This window comes from Falco naumanni, chromosome 3 (genome assembly GCF_017639655.2).
Source record: "Falco naumanni isolate bFalNau1 chromosome 3, bFalNau1.pat, whole genome shotgun sequence".
NCBI classification, from domain to species: Eukaryota; Metazoa; Chordata; class Aves; order Falconiformes; family Falconidae; genus Falco; species Falco naumanni.
The window spans coordinates 57,270,743-57,296,520 of record NC_054056.1 but is presented as its reverse complement, the minus strand read 5'-3'; the positions used below and the strand labels follow the sequence as shown (position 1 = coordinate 57,296,520).

Sequence of the window (25,778 nt, the reverse complement as noted above, 5' to 3'; positions counted from 1 at the left end):
ATAAAGTATTTTGTGAATCATCCATTTTTCCCTGTATGCTAGCCTGTCTAAATCATACAGTACACAGTGACGTCAAATAACTTGAGAAGCCATTTTAATTATAAACCCTATGTTAAAGATTAATTACCTGTTTTTTCCCTTAAGAGACAGAAAAATTATTCTGCAAAATTGAAAGACTGAGAGACTCTTTTTATATAGTATCTCTGTGAGGCAGTTGTGGTGGATGTAGGTTTTGGTCATGCTGAAATGAACAAATGCCAGTGGAGTTGTTCTGTGTCTCCCTCCTAGCAATGAATCCATCTCTCCATATCTCCAGAAGTTATTTGGAACAGACTGGAACACCTCCAGACACTTACAGCTTTGGCTGTGGTACCCTACCTCTGCTGCTATGCACAGCCTCTTCCAAGCCACCGATTAAAACATTACCCCATATCAGAATTATTGCAAACGTGCACAAAAACGCTCATTTATTGAGACTTTGGGACAGGGGTCAGGATTTACTCTACTTATTGGTTTTGGCTGGGATAGAGTTAATTTTCTGCATAGTACGTTGGATGAGGGTATGTTTTGGATTTGTGATGAAAACAATGTTGATAACACAAGGATGTTTTAGTTATTGCTGAGCAGTGCTTACACAGAGCCAAGGGCTTTTCTGCTTCTCACCCCACCAGCGAGCAGGTGGCGGGGCACAAGACACTGAGAGGGGACACAGCCGGGACAGGTGACACTAACTGACCAAAGGGACATTCCATATTGTATGACATCATGCTCAGCAGTAAAGCTGGGAGAGGGTGCTGTTCACTGGGGACAGACTGGGTATCTGCTGGCTGACAGTGAGCAATTGTTCTGGGGGGGGGGTTACATAATTTGTTTTTCTTGGGCTTTTGTTGTGGTTTCTGTTGGGTTTGGGTGTTGTTGTTGTTGTTGGTTTTGTTGTGTTTTTTTTTCTTTGTTGTTTTCTTTGTTCTTTTTTAAATTATTAAACTGTCTTTATCTCAGCACATGAGTTTTCACACTTTTATCTGTGATTCTCTCCTGCATCCCAATGGGTGAGGGAATGAGTGAGGGGCTGTGTGGTTCATAGCTGCCTACTGGTATTAAGCCACTAGACGCAGAATAACTTAGGCTATGACAATGAAAGCATGGTTAACTGTAATCATGAACCAAGGAAAGGAACAGAAATAGCCTTTGGAAATGCCAGCTACATCTATATTTGAGGCCTGTCCACATTTTAAGTTAAGTACCTGACTGGGCAGTTATCATCATCTGGATCTCTAGCAGTTACGACGCCCACCACTGAACCACTCACAGCCCCTTCAATGATCTCCATCACATAGTTCTCCAAGGTGAAAACCGGAGGTTCATCAGCATCTTCCACAATGATTTTGACAATGGTTTTGTCTTCAAATGGTCCTTCTTTCAAAAAACGCTCATCAATGTACCTGTTTACAACTTTTGCTTGAATACTGTATCTCCTCTTGCTCTCATAATCCACTCTCTGTTAAGAAAGAGACATGTGGAATATTTCTTGTTTCATATTTGAATTAAATATAATTGAATAGGTGGTGTGAGATTAAAGATAAAACAGTGCTACCCTTCTTTTAGGAATGTTTCAGAAATAGTTACTTCTAAAATTTCTTTTTTATGTTAAAAACACTTTACAATGAAGCTATGCTAAGCCACTGTTTGCTTTCATATGTAGACTGGCTTTAATGTTACAGTTAAATAACACTGCAAAAGAAATCTTCCTGTAGAATGTCACCCCTAAAAAAACCAATTTCTTCTCTTAATACTTTTATTTCCAGCATAGGTGTAACCTAGTGAACACTATTCTTTACTCTTACATAAACAATGTGAATCAGTTAATTTGTAGGGGTTAAACTGAGTATCTTAAAATTTAGTATCTAAAGGAAATATATTCCAGAAGGCAACAATGAGTGTTTGATAAACACATATTTACATTACTATTTTAGATAGTAATTTTCTTCTGTAATGAAAAAAAAAAACAAAAACAAACAAACAAAACCTAAATAAATACTTTCCTGAATTGTAATAAATCCAAAAAGGGGGGGGGGGGGGGGGGGGGGGGGGGGAAACAACCAACAACCAAACAAACCAAAAACCACAAAACCAAATCCAACAAATTTATAGTGTTCAGTTCTTCAGGGTCCTGGGTTTCACTAAAATATCAAAACCTATTATCAGTTCATATGATGACCTGGAAATTCCAAAATAAATCACACAGTATCAAAGCCTCTTAAATATCTTAATTCATAAACTGGTATCTTTTTGAGTGTATTTAGTGTCTTTTCAAAGCTATATCATGACAAAAACTCCACTGTCTATCTAGTACTTTAATATATTCTAGCTTCAGTTAAGTTTAAAAGGAGGTGTTGGAAGTAAAGAAATATTGTGTACAATTTATCGATAAAGAATTTACAAAAGATGCACAGAAGAGATAGATGATTTTCTCACAATGGGATACACTGTGTTGCACAGCTAGGAATAACATAAAAATATTTTGACTGCCACTATTGTATTCAGCAGTAATTTGAATTCAGTACTTCAGAAAGAAAAGCATGTTTCATTTTATCCCCATAATATCCCAATCGAATCATGAAGACTGAAGAAAGAAAACATAGTAGAATACAAAGCAATAAGCCTTTTTAAAACATCCAGGTTGCTTGAGGGGGTTCTTTACAGTATTTAGAGATTTTTTAGAAGGTTTCTGAGATCTCACCTTTTTTAGTAAGATAATTCCTTCTTGAGTCTCATTGTTAGTAATCATGTCAAAAACATCTGAAGTATCTCCTTCAATGAAATAGTTCATGGCTGCATTCTCCCCTATGTCGCTGTCTTCTGCAAAGACCTTGCCTACAGTAGTGCCCACAGGAGCCTCTTCAGAGACACTCATATAGTAGATTCCTAAAGAAACAAATACTGGCACAGGTTAGTGATCTGTCATGGTTAACAGCTGCTGTAGCTATGATGGCCTGAGGCTCTCAGAAAGTTGTGAAAAGCTCCCTGCTTTTATTAGAGCAACGGATCTAATCCATCAATGGATAGATCTTGGAGGCAGAGGACAACAACCTTTCCACTCATGAGTCCTCCTCTCTCAACCCACTTTAGCAGTAAGTAAAGAGCTAGGGACAAGGGGTAATGGTTTTAAACTAAAAGAGGGTAGATTTAGACTAGATACAAGGAAGACATTTTTTACCGTTATGGTGGTGAATCACTGGAACAGATTGCCCGGTCCCTGGAAACATTCAAGGTCAGGCTGGATGGGGCTCTAAGCAACCTGAACTAGTTGAAGATGCCCCTTCTCACTGCAGGGGCATTGGACTAGATGACCTTTAAAGGTCCCTTCCAACCCAAACTACTCTTTGATTCTCTTCTATGATTCTATGAACCAACAGGGTGAAAAAGCAGTGGAGGGCAACACTTCCCAACTGCATTTCATTAGTTCTTCCTGACAGACCAGCTAGCAGCTCCCATGTCTGCTACAAACTCCCTGGACAGAGAAGGTCACATCATTTGCCAAAAGGTTTACAATATCTGTAAGCAAAGAATGAAGAGAGGATAAAAAGAAAGAAGCTGAGTGAAAATGGTACTAAATATCCCATTGTCCAGATTTTAGGCTTAGGTACAGCAAACTATATGGAAAACAATTTGGTAAGTCATTTGCTTCCAAAGCCTAGTTATAAACACACCAGGCTTGAGGTCTTCTGTAATGATAGGTTTTCTTTTCCTCTTTACTTTTGAGATTTTGTGTGGGATTTTTTAAATTTAATTTTTATTTAAAACTGTATGATGACGTCAAAGCACAGACCTGTCTTGAACAGTGAACTCAATGGAGTTCCAGTATATCTAAATTTCCTCAAAGCTTCAACTAGTATAAGTAGCCTATACTCACGCTGTTGAAATTTAGGTGGATTGTCATTGATGTCAGAGAGGTTGATGGTAACAGTGGCTGTTGCTGAAAATGCCCCTGCTTGCCCAACCATATCTTTGGCTTGAATGATGACCAAATACTGATCTTTTGTTTCTCTATCCATTTGGGAAGCCATTCTGATGACCCCTAAAAAGGAAAAGTATCATGTAATAACATATAATAGTCTCATTTTTTCCAACATGTGACCATATAATATGGGTATAAAATGCATCATTGGACACAGTTATGAACTTACATTTTAGACCATGCACAGCATAACTGTCCTAATACTGGGAATTAGTACTAGTGGTAACATCTATGCTGTATGACAGATCCATTATGCATACCTAGACTTCTGGCGAACAGAACACACCATATATCTCCTCTCCCATTATAACCAGCTTTCTTCCCCAGAAATCGGGACTTTGGACAGATGTCACATATCTGTGTTTTTTCCAACATAGAGATAGTAATGTCACACAATGAGTCAGAGATGTTAACCCAGAAGCGGTCCCACATCCATTTGTTGTATAGGGTAGTCAGAATCCAGCTCTTCTCTTTAGCAAGATAATTTGTTAAATACATTGTTGATTCTCTAGAGATAAAAAATTTCAGCTTCCTATGGGAAAGAAAGTTTTGGGATTTTTTTTCACTCTAAGAACTATGCAAAGTTATACAAGTGTAGGGTGATATAAGTTGATCTTTGTGTTGAAATGAATGCAGACATTTTTGCTTGCATCCATTTTATGTTAGTTTATGAATGTTTTCAATTTACAAGATCATTTGTAGTACCTGTCTTTGGCTCCACAGAGAAATAAGGCTGTCCCTGAATGAGACTGTAAAGCAGACGGGCACTATTCCCATAAGAAGGATCATCACCATCTGTAGCTGTTACCTGTGTAACTGACGTACCTCAAGGAAAAAATGAAATAGACTATGTTTATTTTCTTCTTATATAAATTACCTCATAAAAGCATAAACTCTTCAAAAACCTTTTAACATATATATTTATATATATATATAAAAGTTATATTAGCAAGCAGTCCTGAAAATTTACAGGAGCAGACAGCACTTCTAAAATTTGTCATTAAAAAGGGAAAATATTTCCTCAGAAACTATTCTTGCTGCATTCAGACTTTCAATTAAAATAAAAATAAGTAGTGTAAGACTTTTCAGAACTATATTTATACTGTTTAAAATTCTACATGTCTGATGCCTTTTTCCCTAATTTCTGACACATGAATGGAGTATAACAAATTTTTTTCTCCTTCTTTTGTATGTTCTTCAAAGTATTTTATGGAAGTTTCCCATGGGAATAATAAAACACAGCCACTTTATCAGCAGTAGGCCCGCTGGTGATAAAGAAATTAAGTGTTAGCAAACAAAGCAGCCACAAAGTATAACAAGGCTCTGATAATTTTTTTTTCTCTTTGAGTCTTTAATGAGACTGTCCTAGTGCAAGAGTGACGGCAAAATCCCCAGTGCAAAGACACAGCAGAATCAGTCTGCAGAGCTTGATTTCATTTCTGGCTGGAAGGCGGTTATATCCTAGATACAAGATTGACAGCAATTTCACAAGCTCCGTCAGTGATGATTGTCCTTTGAAAGAAAATATTCACAGTAGCATCACTTTGTAATGTAATCATTATTTTTGTCTTTTTTCCTCATCTAGGTTCTGCATAAGAATACAAATATCACTTGTGATGAACAGCAGGAAATCAAACTACTTTCTAAAAGTTTCTGACATACAATCACATGGTTGCACCTGCTTACCAATACAGCTGTATAGTTATGCTGGAGGAGAAAAGAAGAAATGATGGAGTGCAAGGAGTTAGAACAGAAACACCTTTTTTATGACAAACTCAAAGTTGATAATTATCCCCATTAAAACACATAAATTAATTTCTGAATTTTCTAGCAGGTCAATAATTTTATTTTTAAATGGAAATGAAGATGGCTTTCTCATAGAAGGATATGCTGAACGAAATATTTTGATTATTAAAAAAAATATTTTTTTGCATTTTCTCTCATTTTATTCAGCAACACTTCAAGTGATTCCATAATGCATGTTGTCTTCTCTCAGAGTGGAGGTACACTAAAATGTTATTAATTGCCACCAATTTTAGATTTATATGTCCTTCAAAACATACCCACAATACCAAACTTCTGACCTTTAGGTGTGTATTAGATATGTGCATAGAAGTATACACATATATGCTGTTCCCTATTCCTCTGGAGAAACGTTAAAGATGAAATGACAAATTAATATTTAATCAGGACACTTATGTGCTTCAGAAGTAACAGTCTTTTTTAATATGACTGAAAAGTGAAGGAAATCTTCAGCTACACAACTGTTAACTTCTCATCAGCTGCAATCTATGGAAACTGTTCTAACTAATACAGGAAATTAATCCTTTAAGACAATTTAGCATGACTAGAATGTAGTTGCTTTGGGAAAGGAAAAAAAAAAAGGGGGGGGGGGGGGGAAGAGTGTTAGTTAGAAAGGGATCAAGAACTTTGAATAATCCAATAGGTGTAGTCTGTTATAAATGTCATTTTCTACTAAACCGAGGTACCCATGACTACATTTTGAAATTGACTCATTTACAGCACCATATTTAATAAATCAGGAATAAGATCCAACATATATGGGACTGCAATGCTTTTGTGCATCTCACTCATTTAAAGGTAGATTTATTTTCTGCACAGTTTCTAACCATTAGAAGGAAATGTTGAATCTAAGCCAGTATTTGCTGCTTCTCTAAGCCCCAGCCTACTTTTCTGCTTGCCTTTTGACTCTTCCAGAGTCTAGCAGAAGGCAGGACAGAAGCACGGAATATGTCTAGTGCTCAGTGTGATGCAGCTGCTGGCCTCAATAGAAAGGTAAGAGGCATCTGATAAAGAGGGAGCTGACCTGGAGGAAAGCAGTAACAGATCTCCTGCACTCTCAGAAGGAAGACTATTTCTAAAATGGGATGGCATGAGACCATGTAAAGAGAGGGCTATGGTTTTCACATTTTTTCAGGCCAAAGATTTCATGATTGTTGTATGAACCTCCACATTAAATATGGACTATGTAATAAACAGAAGAAAAATATTATCCTAGGTTTAGAATACTTTTTCCATTTTTAACTTTTCACTGCTATGAAGCCTGCATTTCTTTATACATTTAACCTAAGCACAAAAAATAGCAAGACGTTTACTGAATGGAATCTTGTTTACCTAGACATTTGTATTTGAGTGATAGAAATTGCAATGTTAATATTAGGTACTCAGAAACTGCAAAAAGTCATTTTTGGTAACGCCATGTTTGGGAGAAGTATAGTTGATCAGATACAAATAATATATTGTAGAATAATCCATTAACACAGACCCACCATCCACAAACAAACAACAACAACACAAAAAAAAACCCCAAAACAAAAAACAACAACAAACCACCAAACCCTCAACTCTTGACATTGCAGCCATGACATGATGTAATTGACAATCAAACTATGATACTATGATATAGTTTCACAATATTTATGTGAAAAAGGATATCATAGCAGAGGCAAATTAACTAAATACGCCTGTGAGCTTTCAAACAATCATTTTGAATATGAGAGTCTGTGTGATGTTGACATAAAGTTTAGCCTTAAATATATTTTTTATGTACACAGCAAAGTCTTATGCTGGATAGTAAACATGCTTACACATTTTTTGCTTTTTATTATCTTTATTTAAGGCAAACTACATTTTGCTGATTGCTGTATAAGATTTTTCTTTGCGTGGTGCCGTTTATACACTGCAGGCTACTAGGTAAACTGTAGGGCCTTCATATGGCAAATAGTTATTAATTTTTCTAACTAGAGCTTCAATTCTATAAAAAGCATTAAGTATGATATATTATTGCATCTAAGTCTTAACCATTCCATCAGATTTACTGTATTTGTACAAGTTTAACAGCTATATGGAAAACACTTAACATAAAATCGTACCAAATGCCTGAGGGAAAACCAGTCCTGTGTTCTCAGAAGAGTCCATTTGCTGACAGGCTTTTCATTTACTGTGACACTTGCATATAAAATCCTAATAAAATTTAGTAGTGAGGATACGTAGAGAGCTAAGAAAGAAGTAAAATGTGTTCTAATTTGTTGACTCATACAGGATATATATATATATATTGATATTTGTACCTAACTTTAGACAAAATTATCTGTGCTTATTTTCTGTTTTTCTGCAATTCTCTGAGGCAAGTGGCTGGCTATAAATTATTCTTTTATTGCTTTCTTATGTCCAGACAAAATGTTCATTAACAGTGAGCTGTTTTCCCAAGTATCAAACATGCTTCCTAAGTGTGTTTTCTGTGATGAAATTACTAGGAGATCCCAGGTCTAGCATCAGTGAGCTGAACTGATGCTAGAGAAATCTGAAACAGATCAAAGGGCAAGCCTCTCTATTGCACTGCATCACTGACATAATTCTGGTCTACATCCCTTATTATGCAAGAGGATGGTTTTTTTTACTGAGAGAAAAGCCCTGATATAATGAACCATTATGGTATCAATGATACAAATTTTAGTTGGTTACTGTTTCTATCTACTGGGAAGGTAGAAATCTCCTTGCAAGGATGAATGCTTTACTATGCATACTGAAACAGGTTCCACCTCAGAATTGCAGTCCTTACCCTTTGAGAAGCAGAGCAAGTAAGCCCAGAGAAGTGTCACTGTGTATGGCTCAGCTGTTTCATGAGTTGGAGTTGATCACTGTTAAGGTATATACTACCATACACCACTCCACTTACATGCTATATGAAAGACATACACATCAGTGTGCCAGTAGTGTTGTAGTGTCTATGTGGAAGAAGTAGGTGAAAGAATGATCTCTGAAATAGCTATGGTATTAGGGCTGGCAAGGTCAAACATAGCAGCAGTGTAGAAAACATTTTAAGATCCATAGGACTGACTTAGATTCACATATCATACACTGGATGATTGCAGATCTGTGTTTACCATTTCAGGTAGTTTGCATCTGACAGAGGAAGTACACAAGGATCTTATTTTGGTTTTCACCCATTCGGAAAAAATGAGAGGTGATGTTACTTCTGGTTTTTTTTTCATGTCATATATTTCTATATTTTATTGGAATGTTTTTTTAATAATCTTACCAGAATATCACAAAATATTTTTTTTCCAGTTTAATTAATCTTATGCTGGTGTGATACTGTATTTTAGGAATTTAAATATATAATAGATGACAGAGGAGACTGGATGAAGGCTGGTGAACCTTTCAGTTTTAGGGTATCAATTTATAGCCGACAAGCCAATAAAGGTTGAAACTTCTCATCTGTCAACTGCTTGTTGATGGTTTCAGGTGAGAAACAAGTACATGGGAAAAGATTGCTGCTGTTGGTTTTGGCCATAAGTACTGCCCTACTTAACTTTTTCCTTTTTTTTCCATATAACCATCATTAAGACAGGATCTCATCATTAAGACAGGAAGATAAAATAGAAGGAAAACATAACTCAATTCTTGATATACTTCTGTGAGTAGTTAAAGGTTGGTGTGAGTATAAATCAACGCATACTAAATAATCTGCTATTTTAAAACCATTTTTATAAGGACCAAGTCTCTTGTAAGCAATGCTTTATCACAGGGGAAAAAAGATAGGAGGGGAAAAAAAGAAAGAAAGAAAGAAAGAAAGAAATTGTAAATTTGTAAATCTGCATAAACCCAGATAAAAATACCCAGATAATTCTAGACAATAAACTATGTCCATTATTACTGTGAGAACATTAAAAAAAAATGCAAATGTCCTTGACAAGGCACCTGTCTTCTATTCTCCAAACTTCAGTGAATGAGCAAGATGCAAAGGCTAGAAGTAACCTCTGAATAAGTGACTGATAATGTTAGAAAGACCAAGGGATAAGATGCAGAAGTCTTGAGACAAATATGTCTGTCTGCATGGAAGAAAGTAACAATGAAGAAACAACCATACACCCAAAAGTGATTTCCCTGGTAGAAGGTGGTATAAGCAGGGCGACTAGGAAGCAAATTGATTAAACGGATGCCTTTTGTAGCTCTTGCTGGTACTGATGCTGACCTACTGCCTCCTGACAGAAATTAGAATATTCACCCCACTTTTGATTAAACCCCAGGCATGAATATCCTTTTCTTGCAAGTGCTATCCAGGCTGTCAGAAAAAGATTAACTTTACAGCTTCCTGTGAAAGATTCGCTGACTCTATCCTAAAAGTTGAATGGCTAATGCTCAATGAAACATAGGTTTTATTACTTTTTATGATCACTGATGCTGTTACATTAATGACCTCATTAATTCATACAGTTTTAAGTAGTACAATATTTGGATTTCTTTTCAATATTATTTGGTATAGAGACAACCAAAAGAGATAGAGGTTTGAATTTAAAAGATTACTGGGATTCTTTCTGTAAGAATTTGGTTTTCCTCTGAATTTGAAAATAGTTATTTGGAGATAGCACTTTCTATAACGTGCTTGTTTATGTCAGCTGCATTCACACTTCGGGTTTTTTTAAGGATTTAAATGTATGTGTATACATGTTAGGTATACACATGTGCATGTACATATATATATATGTATACCTATATTTCCCAGGTGTTGACTTTGCTTCATTTTTATTGTATTAAGTTTCCAGATACATGACAGATCCTAGTACAGGTCTGTTTGAAAGTGTGGAGGTGGAAAAGAAGAGGTGCAGGAATTAAGGTGTTCCTCTTGACAGAAAATTGCCATTTATGTGCTTAGGAAATTGGAAGCCCCTTTCACACAATCTAATCTAAACAAAGAGAACCTGATAATTGGGAAGACGGTTGGCAACATAGATAGGCAGGCATCATACATGGTGTTACTGTGGTCATCACATCAGCCCCACATCAGCTCCATACCACTCCTGTGCTGAATCCATTACTTATAGGAAGGAAATTAACCCTATCTCAGGGGATAGGGTGAGGGTGGTAATTTTGAGTGCCTGTCTTGTGGATGGGATTCTTTACCAGTTGCAGTACAAAATGTTTTATATTACACAGGGTATAATAAAGACATATTGTTTAATAGCTAAGTAGAATCACAGTATACTGAAGGATTCTGTTGAGTACTTTTCAGTTCAACCAAGCTTATATTTATGTCCTTAAAAGAGCCAGCTGAGGTCAGAGGACTTTAAAGTTTACGTGCATCCTACTCCTCTTTCAGATTGATAGAGGTTTGAAAAGCTGACAGACAGGTTGTAACAATAATCATAGACTGACAAATTTTCTAGAGACTAGGATGCTATACTGTTATGGTTCAACTCCAGCTGGCAACAAAATACCACTCAGCCACTTTCTCACTCCCCCCTCACTCAGAGAGATGCGGAGAAGAATCAGAAAGTAATGTAAAACTCGAGGGTTGAGATAAAAACAATTTAATAAGTAAAGCAAAACCCACATGCACAAGCACAGCAAAACAAGGAATTCATTCACTACTTCCCAACGGCAGGCAGGGTTCAGCCATCCCCAGGAAAGCCGGGCTCCATCACGAGTAACGGTTACTTGGGAAGACAAACCCCATAATGCTGAAAGTCATTCCCCCCTTCATTCTTCTTTCCCCAGCTTATATACTCAGCATGATATCATATGGTATGGAATATCCCTTTAGCTAGTTCAGGTCAGCTGTCCTGGCTGTGTCCCCTCCCAGTTTCCCGTGCCACGGCCCGCCCCCCCCCCCCCCCCCCCCCCTCCCCCCCCCGAGCCCTCTCACTGAAAGGGTCCAAGGAACCAAAAGTCCCTGACTTAGTATAAACATTCCCCAGCAACAACTAGAACCATCAGTGTGCTATCAGTGTTGCTCTCACACCAAATCCAAAACACAGCACCGCTAAGAAGAAAATCAACTGCATCGCAGCTGAAACTGGGACATATACTGATCGAAAAAGTAGTGAAATCTGTCAGTCCCAAATCTTTGCAGTATCAACTGGCTATAGTACTCCACCTATTCTGAATGGCAATGTTATATTTTTAAACAAGTACAAATTTCAAGGCTGAATCACTGATGGGAAAGACAACTCTTGATAGTCAATCCAAGCATGTATTCAGATTCTGTAAAAAGACTTAGATACATGTAAGTACCTAAATATTTAAAGTCAAGGATGTTAACTAGAGGTATGCACAACCTTCAGTTTAAGCATATACCTTTCCAAATTTTCAAGCTTGTAAAATACTTTGCTTTCTTCTCACTGAAAAGCAGTCCATAAAATATGCTATTAACATTTTATATCAACATAGCTATCTAGAAAAAGGTCAGGAAATAAAAGAGTTTAGTTCAGGGTATGTCATACCTTCAGGTGACATCTCTGGAACAGTGGCAACATAAGGTCCATCCAAGAACTGTGGTTCATGATCATTGACATCTTGAACCTTGATAATAAATTCTGATTCAGGTTCAACAGGAAGCTGAGTGCTCTTGTTAATTGCTTGTGCTCTTAGAGTGTAGAAGGATTTCTCTTCTCGATCAAGCTTTTGTATCACATAAATTTTGCCATTATTTTCATCAATAATAAAAATGCTTCCAGCTCCCTCCCCAGTCAAAATGTATTTTAGCTTGCCATCCTGCTTGTCTAAATCTGATTTCAGCTGCAAGTAAAAAACAGAAAAATAAGCCGCATTATAAGAGGAATAAAGTTTTGGGATATTCATTTTAGGTTTTCATTGTTTTTATTCTACAGTGAACCCTGTGATTAGTAAGCTTTCTTGGATACTAATATTTAGAAAAGCATACTGTCACATTTTCAGTCAGTCATGGCTCAGTTTTAAAGTATTGATATAACAGAAATATAAATGCATGGTAAACCTTAAAAATGATGCTTCAGCCACTTTGAAGTGAAGGGAATGACTGTAAGTACCTACTTTAAATCGTTGCTTTATCATCTTCCATAAAATTCTGCTGAAAATGATACAAAGGTCATTAAACATTATCTACATTTTTATTATTATGAATGCCAAGTGTACTTTATAAGTTTTATATATTTCTTTGTACTCAGCAATACTAAGTGTAAATGAAAGACACTGGTGTTCTATTTCTGTTGAAATATTGTATTGAAGAGATGAAAAGCCGTTCTATGGTATAAGCCTGTATTATTTATTCTAAAACAAATTGATAGACATTTTCCATTTCTTTCCAGGATGATCTGCATCCTCTGTTTTTTACTAGGATGAACACCCTCTGATGAAGCTGAGCCCTGGACACCATTGCGGTCCAGCTGCATTTGTTTATGCCAACAAAATAGTTCTGTTAATGCTAACAGTACACAACAATACCTTTTTAATAGCAATAACTTAATTTCTTAAAATGTCAAGCATCCAAAGTTGAATTTTATAGGAACAACAATTTCTATCATATATTTATTTATTTATTCATTTTGGGTTTAGAACAAAAGATATCAAAATCTCTAAGAGCCTGGATAATAATTGAAAAATCCAATGTAACAAAAAGAAAAAAAACAAGTTTTCTTAAACCTGCTTCTCCTACAAAGCAGCAAGTTTAAAATTTAAATAATATGTCTAGCTTTTGACTTTTATAATCTCACTGTTCTTCTTTATGTTTATTGACCCCACAGCTCAGTGTAGGATATAAGGCCACAGGATGGGGAAGAAGTGACTATGAGGTGTAAAGGGCACATTTCCCTATTGAATCTACTCAACATATTTTGTAATAGCTTTTAAAGCTGCAAAAATAATTTTAACTTTTCTTTGGAACAATGCCCATACCTTTTGAAGATTTTCATAATGCATAATTTTCTGCATGCATTAAATGGATAGTTTATTCCAAAGGCGATGAGGACACTGCTCTGAGGTATGAGGAATAGTTTTGAGTTCCTGCTCTGAGTTCTGTCACAGTATTTAAACCCTAGATTACACAGAGTTAATTCCTCTTGCCAGTACAAGACAGAATTTTCAAGGCTAGGGAGTTTAGAAACATTTAAAACATGAGCAACTTAAAGCCAAATATTTTCAACACAAGTCGTTGTGTGCAAAACATGGAACAGGTTCACCACTTTATGAGTGATCTGGTAGAACTTAATTTTAACACCATCCAAAACTGGCATATAGATAAGGGGCACCACAGTTTCTTTTTGAACCATAAATCTTGGTTTCCTTCTCATGAACCCCAGGGCATGGAAAAGGTGTTGAGTATCTACACCTTTAACCTAAGATGGGGTTCAGATGGGATCATAGAGTGTATCACACTCTTAGAGATTGGAAGCATGCCTCAGACTGGCTTTTCAGACATAACTTATGTTGAACCACTTCACTCAGAATCATTTCTCCCCAAAAGATTGACTTTGACCATGACAAAGCATGCTGAAGGTTCTCAGTTTACCTGTTTTAGTAAGCTAGACACGCAAAAAAAAAAAAAAAAAAAAAAAGTTCTTCCCATTGTAAATGAGAACTGGAAACAAGAATGTATGTACTTGTCCTCACATATCTGCCATTGCAGTGCTGATGGATATTGTTTTTTTTTTTTAAACATGATAGTGGGAAAGGATTTATGCATCTATTTTAAATGAAATTTGAAGATTGAGCTCTGAATCTGACTGTGAAAAGATGTTGATGTGGAATAGTGCCTTAAAAACAGACTGTCTACCTTTGTATTTTTGTTGATACAGTTTCCTTCAGGGCCTTATTTACTAAAAATTCATGGTTTGGTCATAGTCTATAACTTAGTTTCCTGAAAGCAAAGTATATTCTACTCAATAAAAAGACACAAGTAAATAAGTCTGATTAGATAATGGTTAGACTGTAATAAATTAACCATAATCTTCAATAAAAATTCTCCATGTTTTACCTGTGAGAAATAGAAAGGAACTATTATGATTTTTTTCTAAAGCTGTATGAAAATACGTGACATTTATGAAGTCTTTTTACAGGAAGCTGTTTTCCAGCTATGGGAAAAGTAATAATAATTAAAAAATAAGTGTGTCTACACTTGTTATTTCAGAAGAGAGACATCACACTTCCATAGTAGTTAGTTTGAAGGGGCTGTGAAAAAGTAATTAATGAATTTTAAGCACTTTACCCTTTGGGCCAAATTAAATTTTAGTGCTAGTTAATTAGCAGTTAAACTTATTTTGGTTCATTCATCTAGAAAGTGCCTTAAAGAAAAGAAAAGTAGATCTCAAGATAAGAATTACTTCTAGCATACAAATATGAATAACATTCAATAATGATTAATAATAATAACAATAATAATAATAAGCAGAGGGAAGAAAGGCACAGATAAAACCTCATTAAGGCAATTATCTTCTAGCACATTTTTAAAGGAGGGTGAAAAATAATTGCTCACTTTGCTAACCCAACATTAATCTAATGAACCATGCAGATTCCTGTAGTTTCTCAGTAGTAAAAGGATTTAGTATTAATCTGTTTCATTAAAAATTAATGAGGGGTAAATCAGCTGCTACTTAGTGTAATAGAAAATCAGACTAAATACTGTTTGTAAACTACACTGCACTCAGTTTGGCTGCTTTAATGCTGTGCCAAAAATAGCACAAGCAAATTGCCAGATGTTGATAAATGAGTCCTTAACTTTCATTCAGAAGACAGAAAGGAACTTTCAGCTTGATATCTCTATCTGTTGCGTATGGAACTAGTTTTAGTAACACAGTGAATGTGGGGTTTCCTTGACAGCACACCTAGGTGAAGGAAGGTCCGTGGTACTGTCACAACCTCCAGCTCTTGGATCCGTACTCTGACCCTAAGTAAGGTCACAGGAAAGGAGAGATGTTGTACCCTGATTAAAACTTCCTGAGCTCCTCTTTCTATCTTTCTTGATACTTTCAGGTCACTGGAGATGTTTGGTCTTCCAGGTGAAGGTACTAAACTGCTAATCAGCACAATAAATCTAACCTCGTACCATCCTTGAATGATTACTTATCATACCTGTCCAACGTACACAGGCACCGTTGAAGTCTGCTCCTCAGTCACAAGAAGTGGCTCACTTTTCACCCAGCTACGTTTCACTCTTCGAACTGCTGTGAAAGGCTGATCTGTGCTTTGAACACTGCGGTTCTCTGTGCTTGGAGAGCCAGGCCAGAGCTGAACCAGCATTAACATGAGAGATAGCAGTGCAGAGCAATTCATGCTGAACCAGTCTTTCAATCAATTTTCATCTGTGGAAGAGGAGAAAAAAATAATAAAAAAAAAAATGACAAAGCATCACTTTTGGTTTTCTGCTTTTACATATTGATTCTGTGCAAATGTAAAAGCTCATCTGCAGTCTTGAAACTTCCTCCTCTCCCTAAAACGAAAGAGCTGAAACAAAGTCTGTTTCTGATTAAACCAGAGATTGTCTCAGACACTCTGGCATGAAAGTCAAGTATTCAACTTTCCTTTATGAATATCCTACATAGGGACTTTCTATGAAAAAAAGGAAAATCATCCTTCAATTAATTCATCTTCCAAATTAAGCTGGGTAATTGCATTGTGTAGCCTCAGAATAATTTGATTGGAATAATTGTATGTTTCTGCTTTCTGCTTAGACAGGGCTCATTTTAGCAGCAGCCACAGAACTGCCTGAAGGGTGCACATCAAGCCTTAGTGGCCCCGATGAGTGACAGTTGAAATAGAGTGGTGTAGATATTTTTTTTAACCTCTTCTTTCCCTCTTTCCCAACTCAGCAAAATGCCTGTAAAAATGCAAAGGTGGTAGGGTACTATGAAGAAACAGCAAAAATGTACAACTTTCTCCTTCCTGGTCAAAAGAAATCCTCTTAACTGATTTTACCAAGTCTGACATTCTTGTCTTCAATTAAACAGACAAAGGGCAAATGCATCTTGAAAGCTGTAGGTTTCTGCATCTAGTTTCATTGCCACAATGAAAGTATTCTTTCAGAAAATGAAGGCTTTGCACAAACGGTATGCTGTTATTGACTTTTCAGTGATGTAAATTAAACTAAATTTTAGATAAAATGTAATGCTTGATTAAGAATGGTCACCTTCTATAAGGCAAAAAAGGAAAACTTTGAAAATCCTTACCACATACATTTCGGGTCTTAAAACTTTGCCTAGCAAAGACATTAGTGATTTTATTCCAGGCTTTAGCATTGAAGAATAACTTTTCCTATGCAGAAGCAGTCTGTTTTATGAATTTATCACATGCCAGTCAATTTGTAAAACACACTGGAAAAAAATATTTGGCTTCATTTACTTTAGGCCTGAAAAACCCAATAGCCTTTTACCTGTCCAGGATAAAATATGAATTTATGTATTTTAAGATCATGATTTTAAAAGTAATGTTATTGATATCCATGCTTATTCAAAGGGAAATGCCATAATTGCTTAAAATGACAGACAGGTTGTATAGACAACTGTTTCTTTCCTTCCAGCAATTTTACATGATGTTGAACATTATTCTGTTAAAAAGTAATCTGCATATGCATATTTAGTGAGAAAAATGAAGGAGTTCTAATAGTAAGGTATATTGAATTGCCAGTGTTAAAGTGCATGTTCCAGTTTCTTAACATTTTCTGATTTCCAACTGTAAAGCTGTAACGGTGCAAGATGACACTTGAATAGAAGGAATGTGACTTGGGTACTTTCTCATTTCAATTTTCTGTGGAAAATTTGTATTTTCTTATAGCTGCAAGAATAATATTTGTTACATGGAAGACAAGGCCAACAAAGCTCAACTTGGCTCTCAAATAAAGCTTGAGTGAGGTTTAAAAGGCTTAAGGGCCCTGGAAAGTCTCTCTGTATAACAGGTATATTTAACACTAAACAGTAATTTCCACAGAAGCCAATCCCGAAAATGAACATTTTTATTGCAGTACTTACCAAAGGACAGACAACTCAGACAATGAAAGCTGAATAGTCAAAGGGACCTTTCTGAGATATCATAAAGAAATTTATTTCAATCATTATTTTAAATGAGGAGACAGGTATTCAGCCTGGGCCATAGCAAATGCTTCTGTCTACCCATTAGCTGGTGTTTTGGCCACTTGTTCAACAAATTATTTCAGGTCTGTGGGCCGGTATTTCATGCAGAGTGAATGCCAAACAGGCACTCATTATCAAACTCACCTGCCAGACACCTTGTATACATATCAACATAGGGAGGGTACAGAATATGGCTACACCGGTCTATCGTTGGCCATCTTTTAGCAATACAGTCAGCAGTTATCCATCAGCAATGAGGAGCTTAAAGAGCATAATTAATGTTTCGGTCCATTTCAGTGTCGCCTCTTTACTGATTTATGTTAATAGCCTATGATACATGGATTCAAGCATCATATCTTGGACAAACTTGGGGGAAATAAGCATTTTTAGATTTTGACGTGTTGCACATTGTTATCTGTATGAAGACTTTAACTGGGAAAATACAGATGGTCGGCAAATTATTGTAAAAAAAACCCATAAAGCTATGTAGTGGACCTGATAAATATGTATTTCTGGTTTTCTCTTCTCTGCTGTATCAGACATACTCACTTTGCTTCTACTTTCAGGACCTTTCAAACCATATTTTCTTCCAATGTCCTCCGACTCATTTGGCCTTGAGACACTGCCTCCAGCCTCTGGCCAGCACATGTTGCCATTCCAATTACTCACTTGTGAAACAATCACCTTTCTATTCCACAGACTGTAACTCATCCTCAGAAGTAGGTCTTGTAAAATATTCAGAATCAACTTTCTTATTCCCTCCTCTATTTCTAGTCTTTCCTTAAAAAAAGTCTAAATTTCAGTGTTACCTGCTTAAAGGCAAAAAAAGTGTTCGCAGTGTTAAGGTAATTCTGTGCTGAGACTGCTGCCAATCACAGTGACTAGTACTGTCTCATCATTCTCTTATACTCCTCTGTCTTTCCCTATCCATCAGCTGTCTCTTGTTTTACACTCAATTTGTAAGGTCTTTGTAAATGAAATGACCTTGTACTTTGTGTTATAATTATAATATGCAGCACAAGGGAGGATTAGTAAAAGCACAGGGCTTTTAGGTACTATAGTAATGTGCACAAATAGATAATTGTTAATAGAATAATCTTTCATTGAAAACAAAAAGACAAATATATTTTCAGAGATGAGCAAAAGAGCTATCACTAATAATTTCCCGAGGGAACAAGAGGAATGGGGACTATTGTTCTGTTCCTGTCTTATTCTTCAGGAAGTACATCTCTACTCTCTCCCTTGCATTGGCTTGCAATAATAAAGACTGATACTTAGAACAGAGTAATGAGAATATCAATTGCAGTTGCAATAAACAGGCTACTTTTAAAGTACTATCTTCCTTTTACACCCAATAAAGATCATGAGTTTCCTGCCTAAGAACAGATTTACCCTCTTTGCACAAAGTTGCAGAGTCCATTGTTAGGTTCATTCTAGAACCACCACTAAGTGACATACTGTCACCATTTGAAACTGGATATTACTTTTAGGTGTGCTGATAGTCTGACTTGGTTCTGAATTTCCTTTGTTTAAATAATAGTGATTAAAGTTTAATTATGACCATGTCATTACATTACAAAACAATACCTGTTACTGCTTAGCATTGCAAGAACAACAATAGGAAAAACAAGAGATTTACAAAATACAGCCTCTGGGATATAGTGAAGTTGGTGGAAAAAGTAAAATACAAAAAATCAGCCTTCTAAAGCATTAAAAAAAAAATACAAACAAGAGATTACAATAAAGATGAGGATAAATTCTGGTCCAGATATGTTAGCTGAAGAATAAGGGGAAAAAAAAAAAACAACAAAACAGGTTAATTTTGTAAACCCCCCCCCCCCCCCCCCCCCCCCCCCCAGTTTGATATAAGTAAAGCATTTTAATTAGGAGGTGATAAAATACTCAAACATGGTAACCAGGGTCATGGTAAATACTCCTTAACTAGACACCATTAGGACCATCTTGTATAAGTACTTGATCCTGCTTTGTATCAGGGTTTTGAAACAGTGGCTTCTGAGAAAAACAGATCTCTCTGTCCTTAAAAGTACTGATCAGAACCAAAAATGCCAGACTGAAAAACATTTCTTTTGTGGAATTTGGTGGGTTTTGCTTGTTTTAATAACATCAAGTAAACAACAACAAAGTGGAAAAAATCATGTAAGCCAATCTAATTCATTAATATGCAGCTTCTGAAACATAGGTCTTATCTCAAGAAGTGGCCTACCATGGCGTTTTAGTTGCAAGTTCTCTTTTCTCTATCGGTGTTGCTATAATTATAGTGAAAGTTGTCTCCCTTATATGGTGCTATCTTTAATTTTCACTTAATAGGATAAAAAAGAAAGGGTATTTGTAACTAACATCTACACATTACTGTGTTAGGAAAAGCTTAAAAGGATAGAAACCTTCATAGTTTCAACTATACATTTGTTCATTTGTACTATGTCTGTTGGCTGTTTGTCCTAGTTACATTTCATATGGCTGGCTGCTGACCAACCTCATTTCAATTGCAGTGCTGCTGCTCTATTTACCTTTCAGAAAAGACTGTATAAAGACTGTATATCGATTCATTTTCATTAACCAGTTTAGGTTTCATACAATATGGTAGACACCTAGGCTATATTACTTATAGAATTCCCAAAGAATTAATCATATGTATATCAACTAGTTTAATTAATGCATATGTATTGAGATGTTGGTTTGTTGGGTTTTTGGTGTGTTTTGTTTTGGTTTTTTTTTCATCTGTATAGAACAATGACAAAATCTTCCAGAGTGTGCAAAGTAGTGGACTTAATCTTATTATTGCTGCTTCTTGCCATTGTTGAATTTCACAGAGAAGCAGATAATAATTTTTACAAGTTTGATGTATTAGAAACTCTTCATTACCATTTTCATTGATTTTTAGCTGTGATTTGATATTTTGCAAACAGTACCAAGATATTTCATTATGTAAGTTTTCCATTCTTCATGTAATTTAAAGTATTTTATTTGGAGGCATACTAAACCCCTAAGGAGTAAATATGGCATATTCAGCTCCAACTGTGCTGGATTTGCCCTCTGGTTCCACGGATACCTACCATCACAGACTGGCACAGAAGTCACTATTTTGTCAGTAATGTTTAACTGAGTTGATAAAGAGCAACAGTGGGAATAAAAGACTAAAATTTGCAATTTATTTTGCTATTTGAACTTAATGTTTTACTGAATATCATAGTTGTCACTGTGATTGATTGTTTGATTGATTTATTGATTTTTGTGAATGGGTAAATTTGTAAATTTTATACTAGTCCTTTTGTAGCTCAGGTCACCTTTTCTATAATTCCTCTTAGCTTATATTTATCGGTCTGATTTAGCTTTATGATCAGTTTAGTGTTTAATAATGGATTAGTTTTCCCTATTGTTTGTATTGGCTAAATATTTTGACTTTCTGGCCTTTCACACACTTTTTTAAAAATAAATTTGAACTGCTACAGCTAACAAGTATGCTGAATTTAATTTTACTGTGGCTATCAGAACTAGCATCTAAAATGTAATAACGTCTTGACTCAATTAATTATAGCTGTATCAACAATAGTCTTGCTAGTCTGTTGCACAACTAAAAGCCACTACTTAACCTTGAGAAGTCTTCCTTAACACATGACTTGATGTGACGTCTGACCAAATTACATTGACTGGTAGTGCATATTAATACAGTACAACTTCATGTATCTCCACTAGTCACTCAGCACTCCAATTGTGTGGATAGTAATTACTTAGATGTTATGAATGTAATATAAATTTCACTTCATTCTAATTGGTACATTATTTTCTCTATTTTGTAAATATGCTATCGCATAATTAGGGAAGACCTTCAAACTATTGCATAGAATTGCCAGAGTAATTATCTGTCTGTTATACAAGGACAAAATAGCTTTAGAGAAATTACTTTTTTAGTTGATTAGTGCCTTTATGCCTGTGGATTTTATTCAGTGTAGAGTTGACTGACTAGAAATCCTGTCATTCCTATTGTTTTTTAATGGTTTACTGATTATCTTTTCAGGTAGTATATTAACACACATTATCCAACTCCAGTATTTTACTAGAATATCTGTGGCACTGTAGAAAAAGCCCAGATGTCACTTCAAATGACAAAAGCCTGAGTCTTTAAAGCATGACAAGCAGTAGCCAGAAGTCTGTCCATACCAGAGATTCCAAACACCTTTTAGAGTATCAAACTGTGTTACTTATTTCTTCAAATCCTTTCTCCCATTTAAAAACTATAGGAACTGTAGGGAAAGGTAAGATAATTCTTTTAAATTAGGGGAAAGGGGTCAAATGTGAAGGATGAGATTTCCTGCAGTGACTTAAGTGCTAGAGCTGTTCCCTGTTCAGCCCACAAGCCAAAGGAGGTACCATAAAGGATGAGGTGACACATTTTGGTTTACAACCTCACACCGCAGCATTTTTGGTCATTCCCATTCCTTAGTGACGCTACATTAAATGACGAGTAAACCACATTGAGAAACGGCCTTTTTCTGAGTTAAAGCCAGTGAGTATTGGTGCTATTCTATTCTGTTTGAACTTAGGCACAGAATCACAGACTGACTGGGTTTGTAAGGGACCTCTGGAGATCATCTAGACCACCAACCTGCTGAAGAAAATTCACCTGGAGCAGGTTGCACAGAATCGTTTCAGGAAGGCTTTGAATGCCTCCAGAGAAGGAGACTTTGAGAAAGGCCTCTTTGGGAGCCTGTTCCAGTGCTGTGTCACCCTCAAAATAAAGAAGTTTTTCCTCATATTCAGATAGAACTTCCTGTGTTGCCCGTTGCCCCTTGTCCTGTGGCTGGGCACCACTGAAAAGAGCTTGGCCTTTTCTTATCACCCTTAAGATATTTGTATGCATTGCTAAGATCCCCTCTCAAGTCTTTTCTCCAGGCTAGACAGGCCCAGCTCTCAGCCTGTCCTGATGAGGGAGATGCTCCTGTCCCATAATCATCTTCATAGCCCTCCGCTGGACCCTCTCCAGTAGTTCCCTGTCTCTCTCAAACTGGGGATCCCAGAACTGGACACAGCACTCCAAGTGCAGTTCACCAGGGCAGAGTAGAGGGGATCACCTCCCTCCACCTGCTGGCCACATCAGTCCTAATGCCTCCCAGGATCCCTTTGGCCTCCTTGGCCACCAGGGCACACTGCTGGCTCATGGGCAGCTTGCTATCCCCCAGGACAATGTATATCACATGTCTATATGTCATATGTCCACATGTCATATGTCCACCAGGACAACATATGTCATATAAACCTGACTGCGTAGTAGTTATTTCCTAATGGATGTGAGCATACATATGAGAAAGCCAGTCTCTTGTCTTTTTAAACTCTATTCTACCAGTAGTTTTAGAGCTGAGCAATTGGTTGCTGATCTGCAGTTTGCTGGAGATAAATGTAGCTGGGACCAGCTCAGTGTTTCTGGGCCTCGTCCAGCATTCCTATGTTTGACTTCCTTTAGGTCACTGCTGCCACTGCTGTGACTGTGGACAAAGATTTTCATGATTTTGGAAACATGAAATCACTGTTTCACTGTGATGTGTCATATAACACGGAGCTGGAAGTGCAGCCTCAAACACTTCCGTCATGCTGAAGACAGAAGGAGACCCAAGTCTTTTCATTGCAATTCCTTTGAGCTTCTTTACAAACAGCCTGGTGAAGATGGCCCAACCCATCCAAAAAGTCTCTGGGTACAAAGAGAGAGTCATCCACACCACTCCCATCAACAGAACAGAGTGTGTGGGGAAGGATAACCTACCGGTGGCCAGGACTCTGTCAGACCGCTTTTGTCCTGCAGAGGTGACCTTTGAGAACGCTGGTTAAAGTAAGCACTGTGTATGGATGGAGCACGATATTACTGTAAACTTTCCCTGTGAGTGCTTATGTTGTTGTTTTTCTGCTGGAACCAAGATAATATTCAAATTAAATCTGGAACATCAGGAAGTGATAAAGAAAAATTAAAGATTTCTTTTGGAGTCAACTGAAATCCCCCAAAAGGGACTAGCGGTTATCACTGAGAATGTCACAGTGACACACACAGAACTCCAGTAGATTCCCCAGAGGTAATTAAACCTTTAGGATTTTTTCCTGGTTGGTGTGGCACTTTCACTTCTTTTGGAAGCATACCTTTTCCACATGTAATTAACCACAAAATAGAAGTTATTCAGTGAATAGTTTCATAGACAAAAGACACAGATATTCCTACTTCAGTTTCTTGTAAGGAAGAAAAAGAAAGGAAAACTTAACTAGGAATATCTGTGTCTCCTGTCTAAACATGGGTAACAATGATTGTGTTTAGTTATTTTTCTCAGACTATTTTTCTATACATCCTACTTCTGTCCAGATGCTTCCTAGCTAAATAAAAATTGAAATGCTTACCTGAGGACTTAACTTCATGAAAAATTGTGTTAATTTTCTACAGTCATTCAATACCTTCAGCAATTTTATTCTGATGAAAAAAATCAATTTAGTAAACAGATGCTGAGACGCTAAAAGACTCAGTTATGCCAGTAGTTGTGGTACACTGCACTCTTTACACTAGAAATAAGTAATTGTTTAGTTTTAATTGTAGCTTTCCTTAACTATGACTATTATTTATTTTTAAGAGAGTTTGCACTATAGAAAATTATGACTAAGCCCATATCTTTTAGCATAAACGTTTTTCCGATTAAAGAGTCTAACACACATACACAGTAAAAAACGAAATTCTTGCCTTCTAGCATTTGCTTTTTGTTGTCAAGAAGTAGCAAATCCAATTACAAGATGTTTGATTCACCGGGTAAATCCTACTGGAACATTTTCGGCTCTGCAGGATACCACTCAGTACTGAAGAACTACTTGTCAGCATAATGATGTAAAGGACCACATTCTGTGATTCACATTTGAAACTGTTTGCCAAATGATTTTCAGGAAGGCACCTTATAAAATGCCCCAAAACTCTCTTCAGTATTTAGATTCCTTTTTTATTATTATTATTTCATAATTATTATTTGCATACCTTAAAACTAATAATGCAATGAATTCACCTTTGCCATTTTTTTTGAGGAGATTTAATTCCTCCAAACATGAAACTCCCCAGGATAAAAAGAAGCTTCAAGATTTCAGTTAAGTAGATGCTTTTTGCTATAATTTGACTTTTTGTTAAACTGGTGGTTTTGGCTTCAGAGTCAATTTTCTTCATAAAATGAGGCAAATCAGAAACACCCTTAACTGAGCTCATTCGGTCTATGTTAATGAGAAATTGGACTGAAATCAGACTCATATGTTTACATTTGAGGAAACATACTAGGACTCATTTGTGAAGTCAATAAATAATCACAAAAACAGTCTCTCACAAGCACTGAAACAAACCATACTGCCACATAAAAAAAAAAAATATTTTTCTTTTTTTTTTTCATTAACTCACTCTGTGTCTGTTTATTAATGAAACACATTAAGGTAAATAAAGCAGGGAATAATTACTTTTAAGAGTATTAAGAGTTTTTATTATAAGCTATAAAATTTGCTCTGATATATAATAGAGTTTAAAGATAAAATTTCAATTCATGGACAGACATCTCTTGCATACATACATACATGCACTCTGTGCACCACCACAGAGGAAGTCAGTTGGAAAAATGCCGAAAGAATGCACTTCCCTCAGAAAGGTTACAACAATATCAGGTAATAAAGGGTAGAATTTGCCTGCCATTTGATAGAGACAACAAACTGAAGAGCATTTGTATCTTTCAGAATAGTGAGAAGTACAGATGGAAAATACCTAATTGAAAACTTGCTAAAAAATTAATATTGTTTCTTGCCTTTTTATTCTCTTAGTCTAGTTTTCAGCTGATGAATCTTCCATCACTTCCTGCAATAAGCAGGAATAATAAAAATAAACAAAATAACCTCATTTTTTGTTC

At 36.2% G+C, this 25,778-nt stretch overlaps 1 protein-coding gene across 4 annotated transcripts in view; it reads right to left on the bottom strand.

The window, feature by feature from the left end:
* CDH19 (cadherin 19) overlaps positions 1–25,778 on the bottom strand; it is a 68,493-nt gene that overhangs the window by 24,529 nt on the left and 18,186 nt on the right. For 3 of the 4 annotated variants that reach the window (XM_040588596.1, XM_040588597.1, XM_040588598.1), the window contains 6 exons: positions 15,866–16,095; positions 12,265–12,559; positions 4,724–4,843; positions 3,914–4,078; positions 2,741–2,925; positions 1,245–1,498 (listed from right to left, as the gene is read on the bottom strand). In XM_040588596.1, the coding sequence (XP_040444530.1) occupies positions 1,245–1,498; positions 2,741–2,925; positions 3,914–4,078; positions 4,724–4,843; positions 12,265–12,559; positions 15,866–16,066 (1,220 nt within the window). In that variant the 5' untranslated portion in view covers positions 16,067–16,095. Of the gene's footprint in view, positions 1–1,244; positions 1,499–2,740; positions 2,926–3,913; positions 4,079–4,723; positions 4,844–12,264; positions 12,560–15,865; positions 16,096–23,635; positions 23,763–25,778 lie in introns of those variants that run through there. The other variant, XM_040588599.1, reaches the window with a different exon arrangement.